The following is an 18,251-nucleotide window of genomic DNA, read 5'->3' on the forward strand; positions in this document are numbered from 1 at the left end:
AGCATTGATTACACTCCGTAAGTCCAGTGTTTGCCATGTTAAAGAGCTTGAACTGTGCAATATCAACGCAAAATAAATGTTGAAAAACAATGCTAAGAGATTTACGCAATATAATTACTTTTAGAATTAAACAGCTAACGTTTTCATGTTACTCGAATTTAATGGGTTTGATTTAGTTACCGATAAATCGGATACGACGGAAAGCTTGCGGCGACGAATATCAGCCCAGGTTAACTGAATTCCCAAGATTGACAAGAAAGAAGTTTCTGAACCAAGTTTTGACGAAGAAAAGCAAAATGCTTAAAGTGGAGAATTAGGAAAAATGATTAAAAAAGCGCAATATTTTCATGATTCTTACTGTGTTAACATTTGTTCCCTGAAAAATCATATTTCAAGTTAATGGCACTCGTCCTAGTATCAAGAGTCAGTCGAAGGATTAAAAGACTTAAAAAAAAAAAAAGCAACAGCAGCAAGCTGGGAATGAGATATCAATTAGGAGTTTAAAAAAAAATTACCGAAACGAAGAAGAACAACAAATAAATCGTGGACAAATTATCATGTGAGTAAGAAAGTGAAAGTCTTTTAAAAAGAGGAAAATATGAAATTGGACTTGTTTCACTCGTTTGCTATGATGTTACCGCCTAAAAAAAAATGTTTGTAAACCGTGGTCTATGTTGTTATCTTCTCGTTATCTCGTTAAGTTGAATCAAATCGCACCCTTATTGACTACCGCATTGTAAAGAAATACGCAAATAAAAGCAATAAAACTTTCTAATTTTTACGAATCCGGAAAGATCAGAAGATACTTGACACCTTTTCCTCGCAGCCGTTAGACTAATGCAAGAGGAGCTTGACAAATTCATCTTTTATTTTCGTTTTTTGTCCTTACTGACGACAGGCCGCGTTCAATTCTGAGGAGTTTGTGTCTGTTTTTGTCATGATTACTCGCTCTTTATGAATTATTCCTTTGTTGATACAAATTAATGGAGGAAAAGTGGGGAAAACCGGACATAAATCCGCCTACACCAAAGACTATAGCAGACAGACTAATCAATGGTAACTGAATGATTATGCCGGCGGATCTCATAAGTTTCACAGTTGTAATTATCAGAGAAAGACCTGAATACCGAGAGTACACGGGTGACCCAGGAGTAACAAGAGGGAAGGTCACCGTTTCCCTACAGAGCTGAGCGATAATTTTGGGGAAGGGAGGGGAAGAAGGATGTCTTGGGTCTGTATGAGGAAAAAAGAAATAATCTACGTGCTCATTATCATATCTTCAGATGAATGTAAACTAGTCTGAGATCATCAGCTGCTTTAATGATTTTTCACACAATTTTATACGAAAGTGCCGCCTAAATAATTGTCCGAAGAACTAGAAATTTTTTTATCGCCTGAGGGAAGGGGAAGGTCGGAAAATATTTGTTCATATGGTTTTCTGAGGGGAACGGAGGGGTATCAGTCGTCACCAACAGAGTATGAAAGGGGAACTATAGAGAATTGACAATAAGGGGAGGTAGGGTCATAAGAACAGTACAGAGCTGGCCCCCCCCCCCGGGAGTTTTCGTCGACACAATTGCCCTTGGTAGGTCTCCTCGAACCCGCTCTCCCCCCGTTGATGACGCTTACGGTTAAAGTGTAAGAACCGATGCCCACAATTATCCAAGAATCACAACAACAAAAGGGCAGTAAAACACTTTGCAGCGGTTTAATTTCATTGAAAATAAAATAATCTAAGTTTCTGAAGAACATACCTCCAAAGAACAAATATACTGTACACATAACAAAAATATATTAGCTTTGTGCAAATGGACTCGACCACCTGAACTAAATTGGAAAATAAAGGTCTCCGAAAGGTTTTGCGCGCGCTCAGTGGAATGTCCATTATGTTAATATCTTCACTCGAACATAGACTCAACCTACAAACAGTAATGAAACGCAAGCCTCAAATGGACTTCGTTCTCTGATGACACCTTTTCTCACAGTCAAACTTTTTTCGTGTTTGAAATCAGTTTGGTTTGATTTACTCGACAAAAAGACTGTTCACGATAAATTGTTCATGTTCCTTGGTGAAGTCGTCTGCAATGTGATTGCCATAATAAAGCTTTCTCCAAATCTGAGAAAGCCAGGTATATAAGAGCTTGTTCAAGCATTCATTGTACTCGAAATGTCACATAAATTCTTCACAATTCTTGACGCACGTTCAGCATCGACGCTCAAAAGCCACGGTCAGTGATGAACCACTTTTTGGCCTGAAAATTCGCGTGAACACATTGGCGGCCCAGCTTTAACATAAGGGTCCGTCTGTATAATATTGTATAACGTAGCAGGAAAGTGATTGCTACACCAAAATCTAGCTTATCTAGCTTCGGTCGAATGATTATTTTTCTCCTTTGCGGTTTTAAGTTGAATCTGAGCAATTAAAGCGGTTTTTAGTTCCTGCGATTTTTTTCTATCAATATGGGTATCTTTAAGAAAAAGCAGAAGAACTGAAAACGTCGACATTGCTATGATTTTATAGATATAGGAAAGGGCGGTGAACTAGAAGATTGCTTACAACCCATATTGAAAAAAGGAAACGCGCAATTGAAACGACTTTAAGTTCAATCGCTACCATTTTTAGATTTCTAAATGCGTCCATTTCCCCCATGTAAATCCTATTTTTTTCCTCTTCTGTTGCGCAAAATCAGTGTGGTATACAGTGCTTGGGCTGCCTGTGGTGATCCTGTGGCTTGGTCAGGATGTCATCCATTCTTATCCGAAAAAGGTTTTACCATACACTTGAAACTCTCATACAAAATTACTCAAAGCGTTCAAGAAGTCTGTCAAGCACACGATTAGCTGCCCAAAACTGGGTCGTTCATCTTCCGACAAAGCCCAACAACAAGCGATGACTGTGAAAAGTTCATCCGGGCAATTCACCGGCTGCGAAATTCTGTGTCCTTGTTTGAGGAAGTTGAGCATTTCGAAGGCGTCGATATTCCCGTACGGCTGTTGCCCCAGAGTCATTAATTCCCACAGAAGAACACCATAGGCCCACTTTGAAGGACGAGAGTGTATAGAGAGAAAAAGAGATAAAAAAGACAGAAACCATTTTTGCTTCTCCAGTTCAGAAGTGCTTAGAAAATTTTTAAAAAATCCTATCCTATTCTCTTAAGTATACTAAATAAAACGATAACCTTCATCCTATCTTTTCACCGACAAGGTAGCTGTCGCTTTCTTTCTAGTAAGGGTGCAAAGGGTGTAAGGGCGTGTGTATGTGTGTGTGTGTAAGGGGGGGGGGGGGGGAAAGAGAGGGGTCCTGATCGCATTTCACGCAATAATTTTTGAAAAATTCACGGTCACATGTACTTTCACGCGTCACGAATTTAAAAGGGAAAATTTCAAACCTTGCTTCACCTCACCTCGCCTTTCTGTAAAATTCACGCGTCGCGTATGAATTCTGGGCTTAATCACGTTTCGCGTAAAAACCCTTTGCCACCCTCGTAAATGTTCACTCAAATCCTCGATTTTCTGTTTTTGTTTTGTTCTAAGAATTGGGCCAAACGGTGCAATCGTTCGCTGTATCACTCTACGATAACAGAGATTACGTCTACCAGAGAAAATAGGTCACTACATCGAGCCGACATTCAAGCTTGCTTTCAGTCACCATGGTCGAAAATGGGTACTGACTGGAACTCCAATATCGCCCCATAAAGTAAAACTACATTTTCTTGGGCTTTCAATTTCCTAAACTGTAATCGATACTACAGTAGCTAATAAGTTATAAGAAAAGCTTACCACGTCACTAGCAACTGTAAATCTTAACTTTTCCAGGCTCTCCACCGCCATCCATTTCACCGGTCTGTTCTCGTTATCTCCCAGGCAACAGTAATCTTGCGGGAATAAGTCTCTCGATAGGGCACAGTCAGTGACTTTCACATTCAAATCGTCATCAATGCTGGAGTAAAAAAAAAAAACATAACTGCTTGACTTTACGCAACAAAATCACAAAGGTTTTTTCAAAGTTTCCATTTCATTTATTCACTGTAGGAAAGAAAAAAACTTAAGTTGAGTGGTATGGATTTCCATCAGTGCCTCGCAAACTTTCCAAGAAATATTTCAACCCAAAACGAAAATAGCCCTAGGAACAAAAAATTTGCAAGGCAAAGTAAAGTGTCTGAAAGGCGGGGTGGGCCTCAGTCTTCTTCGCAGCCGCTGTTTGGTCTCGTCAAGCAACGCGCTCTTAAATGTTCACCACGATCATGTGAATTCTTGTTAAAGTGTGAACACAGACGGCATTCACTCGCCACGAAAATTCACTTGAGCTCAAAACTCCTCCTGCGCAATGTTACCTGGGGAAAGGTTACCTGGGTCAATTTTTGCTAGCATGTGCCGCAGGCCTCTCAGAGCCATCACCCCATAATAGGTTATTCTGTGGCCAATTATCATCGCCATCAAATTGTGTGCACACAATGTTAATGCTGGTAAGAAAGAAGTTAAACAAAAAGGTTCTGATTTTATAATCCCTCCCTACCAGAATTTTCTTTCCCCCAAAACCCCGAATGTGCGACCCCATGTTAGCGACTCAATTGAAAATGCAACCCCATGTTAGTCAATTCAGTCGTGAAAATGCGACATCATCCAGTGGAATATCCCATAGGCCTAGTACTGGGAGGTACCCTCCCCCCGGAATTCTACCCACATAAGAAAGGCACTAGCAAATTTTCTACTTACACGCAGTTCCTAGCTGCTACATCCTTGTGAATAATTCGTCGCCTTGCTAAGTATTGTAGTCCTTTAGCAATTTGTATGCCGACGTGGACCAGGTCAGCGGTTGTCAGCGACTATAGCATTTAATAAAGTATTTCATAGAATATTAAATGACTCAAAAGAATGAATGGATCGTGTTTTCAACGACTGGGGCATATTTGCATATGTCAACTAACCGGATACAGCATGTATTTTGATTTAGCATGAACAGTATGCAACGATATTCGATTAACTAAAAGGGAATCTTTTCCTTCATAGTTTAGCTCCTGGGCAGATTCGAGTCAGCCCTTTAACTCCCCGAAGTGATTTGATTCAAACTTCTCCCTAAAATATCCACACACGATCGAGCTAACTGGTAATGAGAATACGCAAACTTATTAGGTAGAAGTTGTCATCTTGATCTAACAAAAAATTATCAAAACTATTTTACAAGAGAATGTGTCTCAGGTTGAGGGGAGAAATAACAATCAGGCCTTGAGGATTTAATAAAGATTTTAGATTACTGTGGTAACGTTAGCGCACTATGGTTACAAGTGGGCTAGATTTCATGAGGTTTACTAAGGCATGACAACAAACGCTACCTAACTCCTTTCTCATGGCGTTACACTAGTGTGACCAAGAGGTACCAGCGTGACACAAACATGGCAGAACTTACCTTTGAGCCGCCTTCAGGAGATCTGGATTTCTTAATATACAGTTTAAGATTCCCTCTGTTCATGAACGGAAACATTATCAAGGGTTGTTTTTCATCTTCAAGGCACACCGCCATAACAGGAAGAAGATTTTTATGAGTAAGGTCCTTTAGCATTGAACTTTCTATAAGTAAGAGGTTGATTTGGTCTTCCGATGCCATTCCAGACACAGTTTTCACCAGAACGCTTTGCTGTTGTGCTTCTCCGGGCCCAGTTAAAACGCCATTATATATACGAGCAAATGTCCCTGTAATGAAAATAAGATTATATATAATAAACTGAATTACACGCGCATTTTGATTGGTTGTTACTTATGATCTATTGGAGGACAGACACACAAATGACGTCTCTATTAACACCTTTTTTTTTTTTTGGCTTCTTTATTTCAGAAACCATGTAGATTCCATGGATTCCATCCTGTCGTAGGTCTGAGCGTGATAGATCACAGAAGACATTAAAATTTAGTGAGAATATTAGAGACACACTCGGGTGCGACTCGTGTGTCACTTTTTGGTTCTTACCACAAGTTTACGTCATCTGTGATCTAAATTAAACGGATAACCAACAGGGAAAAAAGTAAGAGGGACAGTCGATCCTAACAAAAGCTCATTTTCTGATGATGTTTTTCTCTCTGTTCGAGAAGAATGCTTCCCTCTGAAAGCCTAATAGACAAGTATTCCTCACCTTCTTCTAGCAAATCTCCCAGGGTAATCCTGTCCATATCCACCTCCAGGTCTTTTAACTCGGCCTTCATGTCTCTGTTTCCATATTTTCCCTTCTGCGTTGATTGCAGCCCCCCTCCACCGTAAATTCCATCACTGGGGGTAATACTGATTGTACTGTCCCTTACAGGGAACCCACCTGGAAGTCTAGGCCTTACATGGGGCACATGCACACCACCATTTGGAATATGATTTGTCACCACAGGTATGCTAGCGGTTACAGCATTTGCTGTTAAAACAGGGATCTGGTTGGTATTTCTTGTAACAGGTATGGGCACATTTTGAGGACTGTTATTTCCATCTACAGTTGGTGCAAGAAGGAAAGAAAGAAAAAGAAGTTTCGAATTTGTAGTGGGCTCCAAAAAAAAAAAAAAATTGAGTGCTAAAATAGTTATTATCATTGATAATTCCTTCATTTTCAAAAGCTGTCAAAAGTTCAAAGGTATGAACTGTTGATTCCACACATGTATTTTGCTAAATTTGAGTTTGCAAATGGTGTTCTAAAAATTTATTGTCAGTATATTTGTTTAAGGAGATTTCTCAAATCCATACTTTTAACAGGCTCTGTAAACATTTAACTTCCAGAAGTGCTTGACATGAAACTTCTCCCTATAATATCCATACTTTATCCAGCAAATAGGTAATGAGAAAACACAAACTTATCAGGTAGAAGTTGTTACCTTGATTCTAATACCAAATTCCCCTGAATAATTTACAAGGAAATATGTAGCAGCTAAAGGGGAGAATTTACCAAGACATCTTGGGAATTAAAAGGCTAGATAATTTCAGTCTACAGCTGACAGTAGTCGATTTGATAGAGAAGGTTGACAATGGCTTCTAAAAACACAACACTTATCAGTTCTCCCATGCTAGATATCATTTTATCTGAAGATTTCCAGAGGAAAAATAACATAAAGATCATGTCGAGTACCTGGACTGCTTGTTTCTTGTTTTGGTTTACCAACAGCAGTAATGAGAGGAGTTTTGGACACACTTTCCTGCTGCCTTCCCGGGTTGTCTGTATCACTGTGCATGTACAAGTAAATTTTCAGTGCAAGTACATTCTAACAACATTCTCATTTGGTTACTTCCTGATGGAGAGTAGAGTTGTCATCAGAAAATGTATTAGATATATGATCTACATTGAGTAGGTGGTGGAATTGAATTATGCTTGCATTGCAACCATGGGAAGCATTTGTGCAACACACCCTTCTGAAGGGGTCTGGCATGCTCCTCCAGAAATAATTGAAATTTAAAACTATTTGAGACATGATTTCCAGCATTTGGGGACATGTGTGAGTGACTTTTTTTTCATCAGATATTGATCTTAGAATCCCTAAAAGAATACTTATTGAGTCTCTTTAATCAACAATGCAAAATGGTCTAACAGCCAATGGGTTTCCACTGCCTGTTTCCTTCTATGACAACCCTGTGTATGGAAACTACTTTATGGGGGTTCCTTGCATTGGTGAACTGCCAATACCACTCAAGTGGTTATTCATTAAACAACTAAAAAGTGTGATTCAAATGGTTCTTACCCATCTTTGTTCGGACTTGGCATTGAATGGACATGAATTGCAGCCACAGCAAGGGCAATAACAAGAATAATGCTACAAGCAACTCCGACTGCAATGTAGAAGACTGTGGTTTTATCCATAGGAGGATTTGCTTCAGTGTGATCTGAAAATATTCATTTAACAAATATTTCCCAGTGGTCAGGAAAAAAAACATTTTTGGAAAGGGGGAAAGAGATGGCATTGTTTTCTTAAAATACCCAACAATTATTATAATAATTTTGACTAAGATTGATTGCATTTTATTATCAAACAATTAAAATGATTTATTTGTTTAGATTCCAGACATTTAACCTTGAAAATCTTTTAAAGATAACTAAAATGAATAAAAAAACTAATATTTTCCAAAACTGAAATAGTTCTGATGAGAACTTCAGTTTTCATTTAGGAATATCTCTATACATAACCACAAACTCTATTTTGAGGCTTGCCGAGTAAATGCATCATACATCTTACAAAGATCAAAGCAAATACAAAATTCAAATCTGGTTTAGAATTAGACTGTTGTAAGAACTACATTAGAACCCTGCTAACTCAAACAGAATCTGATTTCCCTTGGATTTGACACATTTTCCAGTCATTTATTATCAGCTACCTTGAATTCACTTAACCCTTTACACCCTAACATCATTATGCAAATTCTCCATACTGTTCTTTATACATTTGCTGGGTTTTAAGGAGGAGAATTTGTAAAACCATCAAGAGCTTTGTTAGTTGCTGATAATTTCCTTTATATTTGTGACTTAAACATTTGATTCAAGGGATAGATTGTAACTCAAACCCCCCATTAACTTAAACTAATTTTACTTTCTCTTAGCCCAATATTTAATCACAATTGATAGGAACATACAGTAGTAACATCTATGAGAATGTAATACATTCAGCTAAACTTGTCTTCTCAAACTTAACCTGAAAACAAACATTGCTAAAAGTGATGCATCAAAATAATAATTCTTGCTTTTTACCATTAAAAATAAATATCATAATGATAATCATTATTAATATAATTTATGGCAAAATTAATAAAAAATACATAATTACCATTTGGTATTTGAGCAACAGTTGGTTTCCCTATAGCAGTAGTATGGACAACTAAAAAAACAAAAAATAAAATAACTGTAAAATAACGGTGTTGTCACACACAATCTTCCTTATTTCTCATGGTAACCCAACTTCGAGAGTCATGTAAATGCCAAAACAAGGATAGAGCCAGTAAAAATAAGTCTACAGACACCATGCAACTGGAAGCATAGCCAGTTGCTTGTGATAACAACATGATTTCAATGCCAAAACTAAGTAACTAATCTTACATTGTGCCTCATGCAAACGAACGTTGTAATAGTGATGATTAAGTGATAACAATAATCAAGAAATTATTTATAAATGCCTCCTTGCTTCCCAACACATGTAGTGCATGCATTTTTAGAGGGAGGAGGAGGGGAGTGTGTGCATGGTGGTTTGTTGAGATGAGTTATAACTACTGTAAAAAAATGCACAACAAGTTTCCTGGGACTTACCTATGTTCAACAAAAAGTGGTAAATACCTTTTCTGCATGTTTTTAGCCTTCGAAGATTCAACACCAAATTTCTCTCTCCTGTTATATTAATCTGTATCATCATTTGGGCTGTGCCTGATTTAGTTCCTTTACATGTCATATTAACACAAAATTCTGCAAAAAAAGAAAGAATTATTCACCTTACCCACAATGCAGTTGATAATGCTGACTCTGTAACAAAGAGAACTGGACAGTATTTTCATTAAAGCTCTCAAGTTGATATGCTGGCAAAGAGTGAGACATCACAGGTATCACCTCCCTGGGAGAAAAGGGGAGGGGTGGGTATGGGGACATACCCCCCCAGAAAAATGTGAAAAATTCAAATTAGCTGAGTAGTATGTTCCTTTATTCTGAACAAGAATTTCCACAGCTGGAAAGTACTTCAAGCAGGCACATGGGGAATAAGGAGTACACTATAGTTAAAAGGATAATAAATTTTTAAAGGGAATTTCAATAAAGCAGCAATAAAGTTTTCTAACTTAAAATCAACAGTTTAATTCAGAAACCTTTAATGTGTGAGAAAAATTGGCTTTGGTGTGAGAGCTTAGGACTGAATTTGTTTGTATGAGTCTCATGCTCCATGTGTGAGACTTGAGAGCTCTGCTTTCATTCTTGACTAACAAACCGGATCAATATACAGCAATTAACTAGTGCCTTCAAGACATAATTTAATATATTCTTACTTGTTCAAGAATAATTATAGGGTTGCCTAGAAAATTCTCATCATGAGATTGCACCACTTTGAATCAAGAATTTTTTATCATAATAATCAATTTGAGACTGTGAGTGTTCCCAAATTAAGAATACAAAAGAAAGGTAAAAAAAATTGTCCCAACTAAAAGACAGAAAAACTATTTAAACTTTCTCCAGTTTAGCAAACAGCAATCTGCATGATAACTATCCATATTTTGGCTTTACTTGGCTCAGTTTAAGCCATTTAAGCCCCAAGTATCAATTGAGAAACCATATGCATAAATTTCTGTAAGGAACTGTAGGAGTTCAATTAAAGAGGCAGATCAAAGAGAAAAGTATAAATTGCCTGATCAATTTTATCTTCAAAATTTACAAAAGTGATATCTCATGTGGATTAAAATTTGGGAACTTTGCAAGTTATGAGGCTTCAATCGTATAAAAATCATTTCATCATTTGAGGCAGAATATCTATTTAATTACAGGACTGATTACAAAGGAATCTTAATACCCTTAAGGCCACATCAGAAGACATAAATAAAAATATTTAGAAAGGTGTGCTTTATTCGGGATGATTTCCATTAGTTTCTAATATTCCCATTCGTTTTCGTGGGTGTCAAACTAATGAAAATTTAAATGACAATGTGTGAGTTGCCTCCCAGTCTTATCTTTTAAATCTCACAAACCAACACGTTTAAACAAATAGCACTTCGCTTCACTCATTCAGTGACATGCGATCAAACGCGACATCGTACACGAATTTTGTGCTTTCTACGTTTTAGTTCATCTTTCTGAAGCAAACTGAAACATCTAAAAAAGCTCTCAAGTAAAGCATCGAATAATAAAAGTGCACTTTGGGGGAAGAATTCTAAAGGATAAGAGATGAGCTCAGAGTTCTTAAAATGTCTCGTATTACACTATGTAATCTCGCGAATGTTTTGTCGATGAAAATCATTTAGAGATTCTGAAACACCGAACTTGTCAACATGCCAGGAGAAGGCATAGTTTACCATTTAAAAGTGACGAGGGTCGTTCAAGAGATTGATCAAACATGCTCAACCGTTGTTTTTTTTCAAAGTTAGGTGAAATTACGTTTTCATCTTTTGTGTTATTAATTAATTGGTTATAAGTTATTTCCTAGCCGCGCGCCTTATCGCTGAAAGCACTACACGTCGAGGAAACTTTATACTTCAGAGAATTGGTAGCATTCTTTCGCTTAGAACCTCATGCATTTCTGAACAAATGTCAGCCTTTATAGAACATCTTAAGTATGCCGACTGTACATTGATATATTTGTGTGCCGCGAGTTTTATCGAAGTGTTTGCGACGTTTTAAGGACGATTGATCAATGATTCAAAACTAACCTTTCTTAGTTTCTGGGATTTTTCCATTCCCTTTGATGTTTACTGAGGGCTTCATCAGAAGATCAGGAGTAAACGATGCTAATTTTAAAACATAGGAGTATCTCTGAAAAAGAAATGAAGGGTTATCATTGAGTTGTGCGCAAAGGACAAAAGTAATTCTAGGGCAGCGTAACAAAAATCATAACATGCAGTAACTAGCGGCTAGATATACAACCAGGCAAAAAGCGGAAAAAAAGAATTGTTTCAATTAATATTCAATAAAACTCAAAAGCTACACTCAAGAGGTTCAATGATGGTCCTTCAAGCCACGGAAAAGAACGTGTAAGGAAAAAAAACTTTACTCAATGTGGTCGCGCGAAGGAGTGTGTCATCTGCAGCAGAAATAATCGCGGAAAACAGTAGGCTTCACGTGGCTAGTTTTAGAGACTTCGGAAAACTTTAAACAGATCTACCTTTTAACAAACAATTTAACACAATGGCACAAATTAAAAACTTACCGCAGAATTTAAAGGAAATCGAGTAGAGTACCATATAAATCGCAAGCAGTCTACTCGCGAAGGGACGGTCATAATGAAGTTGACTGCATTGATTTTTACTTCGCCATCTCGTATGTAGTATATATCACCCTCAATACCTGCCCAAGACAAGAACAACAGAGAGATTTCGGTTGGATTCTGCATGAACTGCATGACTCTGAGAATTTCGTTATTATCGATCGCTCGACCACCGCGGCAACCCACCGAGAATTCTCTTTGACTCCGTACGATTTATGTAGAAGTTGAGAGAAGATGAAGCCGTAAGAACAAGGTTTATAAAGGTGAATGTAATTAGAAGTAGCCCTGAGAAATTCATCGTCTCTTCACAATCACCAGAAGTTTCTTTAAACGGCAGACATTGGCACGATAAATATTAGATCTCGTTGGATTGATACTCCTAAGAGGCTTTGTGACAACTTTAGAAATGTTTGTGTTGGGCTCAAAAGAACAAAAGCCTTTGTGTTAGAGCCAATCAGCGTTGTCGGTGCAAGCGAAATTTATTCGGAGTAAACTTCATCCAGCTGGTGAAAGATTTCCTCACTAATCTTGGCTGAAACTTTCCAATGTTCTGTAAAGAAACAAATTTTTTCAAGAACCTCTCGTGTCACCGAGAACAGATCCCCGCAATGTTCTAAATGCGTCGTATACAGCTTTTTTTAAACACGAAGAACTTTCTGCAGACCTAGCTTTCTTAATACACTGTATGGGCTCAGGCTCTTCTTTCCTTTTCGTTTTGATTCAGTGCGATTTCTACATTTTTTAAAACTAATATATAATTTTGGGCAGTACTTGCATGCACCCGTTCTCTTTTATTGGCTATCGAGTGGAACCTGGAAACGATAAGATTTTTCCTAAATTCGTTCCCAATTTTCTCTTCACTCCTAAAATTTCGTGGGAGCTCGACGGAGGTACACCGTTAACATGTGGAAGCTGACGAGATTATTTTGCATTTTCTCGGTCTCTCCTCGGTGTAGCTCCTCCAGATGCCATTCATCGATTACAAGACAAGATTTTGGCAGATACTTTGAGCAAGTTGTTGCTGAAAGTTTGAAGAAATACTCATTTGATGTAACTACTTGCGGTGGACCCAGAGACAGAGGTATTGATTTTAGAGGGGCATGGCTTTTGAAATCGTCCCCTGTGCGTGTTATTGGGCAGTGTAGGCGCCACAAGCGACGCTTAGGTCCAAAGCATGTACGTGAATTGGAGGGTACTTTGAGTCATGAAGTGAAAGGAACTCTGGGTATCATCGTGTCAGAGAGTGGGTAAGTAGGAAATTAATTGTTAGCAGGAAGATCCTAGATCTCTGGGGTATGTTCTTTGTTTGGCGGGAGAGCGTCGCCACATTTCTCATCTGACACTGATTATCGTGCCTTTGAAGATTCTCCAGCCGATGCTGTTTTAGACTAAAGAGGCTCAGCTGGTTTGGGTTTTAACATTGACACAAGTTCATGTAACAAGTGTGAGTGTGTATGAGAAGGGAGATGGGGTCTGATGGTTCATGGGATCTCTCTCTATCTTGTGAGAAAGTTTTTAAGATTTTCCTCTTTTGATACAAAGCCAAATCTCTGCATTCCCTGAATGCTAGTTTGATGTTACATGCCTCGTAACTGTACAACTGAACTTTGTCAGGTACCTATAAAAGCACAGTTATAACTGTGACCCTTTTGCTAATTATCTACTGTCTTAGATTGAGGACAAAAATATTAAAACAGGTAAAGGTTTCATGTTACACAGTAGTATAGTCTCTCAGAAGCAGTCCCCCTATCCTCCCAGAAGATTCACAGCACCCACTTTTTTTGTAGGATGGAGTGAGATACTGTGAGAGTTAACCCTCTAACTCTCAAGATCTGATGCTTAATTCTCTCCTCTAGTTGCTACATATTCCCTTGTAAATTAGTTTCAAGAATGTGGTGTTAGATCAAGATGATAACTTCTACCTGATAAGTCTGAGTAATCTCCTTACCTTTTTGCTGGATAATGTATGGATATTATGGGGAGAAGTTATGTTTTAATCTCTTCTAGGAGTTAAAGGGTTAAGTGTCTTGCTCAAGAACACCACAAAGTGGCTGCAAGTGAAGCTAACAATTCACTTTTATTGTGGAGTCCAGTTTGCAAACCAATGATTCAATTTGTCTTTACACAAAATAATATTAGACTGGCCACTATCAAGGCTAGAGTGGCTTATTGTTAATCTGATTTTTATTTCCACAGTTACAGCAAAAGTGCCTATGAGGTTTTCATGGGTTCTCCTTATCCTGTTGTCCTTACAACATTAACAGGCTACAGTGATGATTTACTTCAGTGGTATTTTGATCAAGAAAGTCATGAAGACAATTGCAACAAAAGTCAAGATTTTGCAGATTGTAATTCATACAAAAATGTACAGTATCCAAAAGCGGATGATTCTTTACCAAGTGACATCAAAACACTGGACAACTACAGACAGAATTATTTGAAAATTAATAAGATGGATGGAACTGATCATGAAGAGGTAGAATTTTTTCATGAAAAGTCAGTACAACGAGAAGAAGATAGGAATCTTGTCAACAAAGATGAATCTAGGGGGTTAGCAGAGTCAGCCATATACTCAATCCCTCATCATTATGGTTCCTCTGTGAGAACAGGGATGGGCAATGAATTATTGGTGAACAAAGTTGGAAAAATTGTTAGGGATGGTGAAAAGTTAACAAACTCTGATTTTCTTGATTTGGGTCAAGGACAGTTTACTATGTTTGAGTTAAATCCAGCTGCAAGAAAGTTATTACCAAATGTGGTAGTTGGTTTGGAGTACAGAATGCAAAATTCTAGAACACCTGAACTTTTCTTGCATGAAGACAATTCATTTGTTAATTTACCAGATCAGTAATAGTAATTGTACTGAGTGGACTGCAATTTTGTCTGAAATCAAGTGCATGATTTCAACATTAAATGAATGTGCAGCACAAGTTTGATTAGAAATCACAAGTATGATTTCAGATGAAAATTGAGCAATGTGAAATTAAATTGCCACTTTATTACATTTACTTTAAAAGTGCAAAACTCAGTCACTCAATACAATTGAGTTCTCAAAGTTGTCTCTCATTTTCCTGCAATTTGATTAATTAATTTCTTTAAACAAGGCCTGAAATTTGATTGGTTGTTGTTTTAGTAAAGCTGAGTCATTTGCTGGGAAAAGGTGCCATTTAGAACATAAAATGGTGCAATTTGTGAATAAATTGCACCTGTTAGAGCCAATCAGATTGCAAGGATCACAAGTGATTTTAAAATGGATGTAATAAAATGGTAGAGAGTCGAACCTGTATTATGTGGCACCATGTTAAGTGGTCACCCTGTATTAAGTGGTTTGTTGTCAAAGTCCCGATTTTAATTTCCCTTTGTTACAGTAATTTTCACCTATTTTGAGCAGTGAACTCTATCAAGCGGTTGTGGTCACCCTTAACTAAGTTGCAACAGCCTGTTTGTATTGTCTTCCACCTGTAATGAATGGTCTCTTAAAACAAAACAACTTAAATAAAGCTATAAGAAGAATAATTCATGTGAAGTTTAATCCATATTTCTCTCCCAAATCAATGTTAGTAGTAGTTTGAGGGATTTTTAGTACATTTAGTGGTCAATTTGGTATATAATGGTATTATTTATCATTATTAATATTACCCCTCTTTTGTAGAACCTGTATTGAGCAGTCAACCTATATAAATGCAATTACCCTAGACACTTCCCTATAGGTGACCGCTTAACCCTTTAACTCCCAAGATCTATTTTGTAATTCTCCTTAAAGTCTACCGTACAGTTTTTGTGGTGTTAGTTTGGAGAATTTAGGATTGGATTAACTTCTAATCCCCTAATTGATGTTTTTCTTTATTCTCCTTACTTGTCTGCATGGTATTGTATTTACATTGTGAAGGGAAATTCTGTCTTGGTCACTCATGGGAGTTAAAGGCTTAGTACAGGTTTGACTGTATCTTGTGAATTATGGACTTCAGTAGAGTATTCACCACTGTCCTTTCATGCCCATCCAAAGAGGATTAAACAACTGACACACATGTATACAATAAGTATCACAAGTAAACTCTTACAGATCAAGCAGGTCTCTTGTTCTTAACAAACATTAAGCATATCTGAACTCTGAAAGTAAAGGGTTAAACTGACTAGACAACAAAACTGTTATAGAAACTTGATCAAAAGTGTGATGATGCAGTGGTTCATGTATATGACTTTCATATATTCATAGACACTTATTAATCACTTCAGGGGTTTATTTGAAAGCAACACAATGACCAGCTCCCAGTTGGCTTGTTTGCTGACAGTTGATAGAGCACTGCACCAGTATTGCAGAAGTCATGGGTTCAAATCTTGTACAGGCCTGAATTTTATTTAGGCCTTATTTTAACTACTGCTCAGGTAATGTTCATTACTGCAAAGATCGCTTTCATATTCAAGCAGTGGTCTCATTTAGGGCTGGGCACTATGTAAATAAATTTTCTGTGTATTTGACTGAGCCCAGCTGCTCTCGAAACCTCAACAATAATATAAAGTGTAAGTAACCATTGTCATAGTTACCTTTTTTGTTGCTAAAAAATTAATGTATTTGAATTAAATGGATATAGATAATTCATGAGTGAAAGATTGTGTGCTCGTATTAGAAAACTAATATATTTGTTGATTGATGCATCAAATCATAATTTGCAACTGATGCATATTCCATTTAGTTTCCTCTCCAAAATGTGAGAAAATGTGTCCCTAACCCAAGGTAAAACCTGGATTGAACTTAACTTATTTACTCAGCTTCCAATGGAAGGAAATCATGACAGAAGTATTCAATAAGAAATCTGGTCAAAACTATTAATGTAGATATATTTATATTTTTAAGAAAGGTTTTAAGTTCCCTGTAACTTATCTATAAAGTGCTTTAGTTCCAAATCATAGAGAGGCTTCCCCTGTTCCAAAGGTTACTGAAATCCTTAACTATAATGACAATAAACAGGTAGCTTGTAGGCTATTATAGCTGATTCATTTCTTTTGTACGCACTAGAGTTTACAGGGAAACACTATCTAAAAACTGTTGTCTCAGATTGAAGAGCATCCAATTGAAGATTGCTAGTCCAATTTTCAAGCATGTAATACATGGCATGACAACTCTGGACCCCTTTTAGTTTGCCACTTCTCATTTTGTAGTTACTTTATTGACTGAATAATACAATTTTTCTCCATGTTGGCCTAGGAATGTTCAGCCAATTAACATAGTTATAGGCAATGTTTCTTTATTTACTCAAAATGAAAAAGGTAACTTATTTGAAGCATTGATTAAATTTGGTGTATTATGCTATTTGCATTTGGTTTTCTAGGAGACAAGCACTACTTGCACTAGAGCAAATTTGGAAAGATCAAGGTCAACAGTGTTGGTCAGTCAACAACTCTGGTGGAATTTTTCAAAAATATTTTGTATCCAAAGTTCAGTGCTTAAATTAAGTATTAAAGGATGGTTGATTATTTCAAGATGAGATAATTATAAAATTGAGAGTGAACTAAATTTTGAGGAGATTTCTTTTCTTATATCTTATCCATCTACTTAAGTGAAATACTTTTTCAGATATGGGAAGCTCTGTACAGAATTGAATCTAATAATATTGCCACAAGTGCTGAAAAAAAAGAAAGCTATATATAACAAAATTTCTTAGTTATCATGAAAAAGTTTAACCCTTTACACCCTAATATCAGTATGCATATTCTCCATTGTGTTCATCATACATTTCTCAAGGTGCTGATGAGGAGAATTTGTTTAACAATCAAGAGCTTCTTTAGTTGGTGATCATTTCCTTTATCCTTGTGACTTTAATGTGTGATTCAGAGAAGATATTGTAAGGAGAAATTAGATGTTAGTCACTCAGCATGAGAGGGCTAAAGGTGAAAACTTGAATTGAACTACGTCTTAACTCAGCTTCTAATCAGTAGGAGAATTACAAATAGAAGATTAACTAGTAAATCTGGTTTAAACTAGTAATGTAAATATAGTTATGTTCTAAAAGATGATCCGACTTCCCTAAAATTTTGTCTCAGAAATTTCACACCGATTATCAGTTTTCCAAAAATACCAGTATTTTGATGGGAACAAGTGGAAACGGGAAATGAAACAGAGAAATGTTGGCGTCCCAGCAATATAATTTTATATCAGTTCACACTAAGTTAACACAAGTAAAATACGCGACAAGCTCCTAGACTAAAAATAAATTATAAAAAGCGCCTTGATTACGTAAAATAAACAGAGCATAGAAAGGGTCTTCGTAATTACATTAACAAAAACTCTTTTCAGAAATCGATTTTACTTTGAAAGGCACCACCGGATGAATTAAAAACCATCCTCA

At 37.0% G+C, this 18,251-nt stretch overlaps 2 protein-coding genes across 2 annotated transcripts; one reads left to right on the plus strand and one right to left on the minus strand.

The window, feature by feature from the left end:
- Window positions 1–1,690: 1,690 nt before the first annotated feature.
- LOC131797576 (tyrosine-protein kinase RYK) lies at window positions 1,691–12,423 on the minus strand. The gene is made up of 12 exons (XM_059115208.2): window positions 12,091–12,423; window positions 11,848–11,984; window positions 11,351–11,453; window positions 9,285–9,410; window positions 8,782–8,832; window positions 7,705–7,846; window positions 7,098–7,192; window positions 6,129–6,467; window positions 5,408–5,691; window positions 4,717–4,826; window positions 3,781–3,940; window positions 1,691–3,039 (listed from the first exon to the last, which is right to left on the minus strand). Exons 1-12 carry the CDS (start codon window positions 12,200–12,202, stop codon window positions 2,791–2,793), a joined length of 1,908 nt encoding a protein of 635 aa, XP_058971191.1. The 5' UTR covers window positions 12,203–12,423; the 3' UTR covers window positions 1,691–2,790.
- Window positions 12,424–12,592: 169 nt separating this feature from the next.
- On the plus strand, window positions 12,593–16,453 carry LOC131797591 (uncharacterized). The gene is made up of 2 exons (XM_059115226.2): window positions 12,593–13,151; window positions 14,101–16,453. The coding sequence occupies exons 1-2, from the start codon at window positions 12,808–12,810 to the stop codon at window positions 14,753–14,755; spliced, it is 999 nt and encodes a 332-aa protein (XP_058971209.2). The 5' UTR covers window positions 12,593–12,807; the 3' UTR covers window positions 14,756–16,453.
- The last annotated feature ends 1,798 nt before the right edge of the window (window positions 16,454–18,251 follow it).

This window comes from Pocillopora verrucosa, chromosome 6 (assembly GCF_036669915.1).
Source record: "Pocillopora verrucosa isolate sample1 chromosome 6, ASM3666991v2, whole genome shotgun sequence".
Lineage (NCBI taxonomy): Eukaryota > Metazoa > Cnidaria > Anthozoa > Scleractinia > Pocilloporidae > Pocillopora > Pocillopora verrucosa.

Coding starts and splice junctions, on each gene's coding strand:
- LOC131797576 (XM_059115208.2), bottom strand. CDS start 12,202: ATGAATTTCTCAGGGCTACTTCTAATTACATTCACCTTTATAAACCTT. Junction 11,985..12,090: donor GGAGTCAAAGAGAATTCTCG/GTGGGTTGCCGC, acceptor TGTCTTGGGCAG/GTATTGAGGGTGATATATAC. Junction 7,193..7,704: donor CCAAGTCCGAACAAAGATGG/GTAAGAACCATT, acceptor GTACATGCACAG/TGATACAGACAACCCGGGAA.
- LOC131797591 (XM_059115226.2), top strand. CDS start 12,808: ATGTGGAAGCTGACGAGATTATTTTGCATTTTCTCGGTCTCTCCTCGG. Junction 13,152..14,100: donor ATCATCGTGTCAGAGAGTGG/GTAAGTAGGAAA, acceptor TTATTTCCACAG/TTACAGCAAAAGTGCCTATG.